The sequence below is a fragment of the Sphaeroforma arctica genome (genome assembly GCF_001186125.1).
Source record: "Sphaeroforma arctica JP610 unplaced genomic scaffold supercont1.12407, whole genome shotgun sequence".
Lineage (NCBI taxonomy): Eukaryota > Ichthyosporea > Ichthyophonida > Sphaeroforma > Sphaeroforma arctica.
The window spans coordinates 1-738 of NW_014028151.1; the positions used below are offsets into that span (position 1 = coordinate 1).

At 41.2% G+C, this 738-nt stretch overlaps 1 protein-coding gene across 1 annotated transcript; it reads left to right on the plus strand.

The window, feature by feature from the left end:
• Positions 1–301: 301 nt before the first annotated feature.
• SARC_17847 (hypothetical protein) lies at positions 302–484 on the plus strand (the record flags this gene model as incomplete). Its single annotated transcript, XM_014288066.1, has 1 exon — positions 302–484. A coding segment is annotated over one exon (183 nt), but the record flags the coding sequence as incomplete, so codon positions are not given.
• Positions 485–738: the final 254 nt, after the last annotated feature.

A 738-nucleotide genomic window follows, 5' to 3' on the forward strand; every position in this document is an offset into this window, starting at 1 on the left:
TGTGACAAGGAAGTGCTCGTTCGATATCGTCACTGTTGTAGTGGTGATTGTGTAATTGTACCGGCCATCTTGTTCCTATTGGTGTTCTGTCTCTGTCTTATGAGCCCCTGATAGAACGCTTCTGAGTAGCTTCCAATAGGACTTCAATTGACCATGTAGTCCTACCTATACTCGCTGAGTGCTGGCATCGTGCATCCCTTTATCGCTCCCTTTCATGAAACTACGTGTCTTGGGAGAAGATAAATTTGACACCACCCACATGTATGTATGCTCACACCCCTCCCCACACCCCCATTCAACCATGTTTTTGCCCCAGATTACTCGACCGAACAACTTCACCATCAAACATTACGCCGGTGATGTGCTGTACGACTGCCAGGGCTTTGTGGAGAAGAACAAGGACGTACTCTTCAAGGACTTAGTGCTGTGCATGCAGAGCACCGACCAGGACTTTATCCTAGACCTTTTCCCGGAGGATGTCGCGGTGTGTGTGTTAGAAGTGTGGTACGGTGATCAGTATATGATACGGCTCTGCATGTATACATGTGTATATATATTCATGTGTGCATGTGTATCTTGGCTAGCTATTTACGCGTGCGTATGCAGTGATATATATATTTATATATTTATATATTTGTATATATATATGTATGTTTGTATGTTTGTATGTTTGCATGTATGTATGTATATATACATATATACATATGTATATGTATAAATATATATATCTATATATTT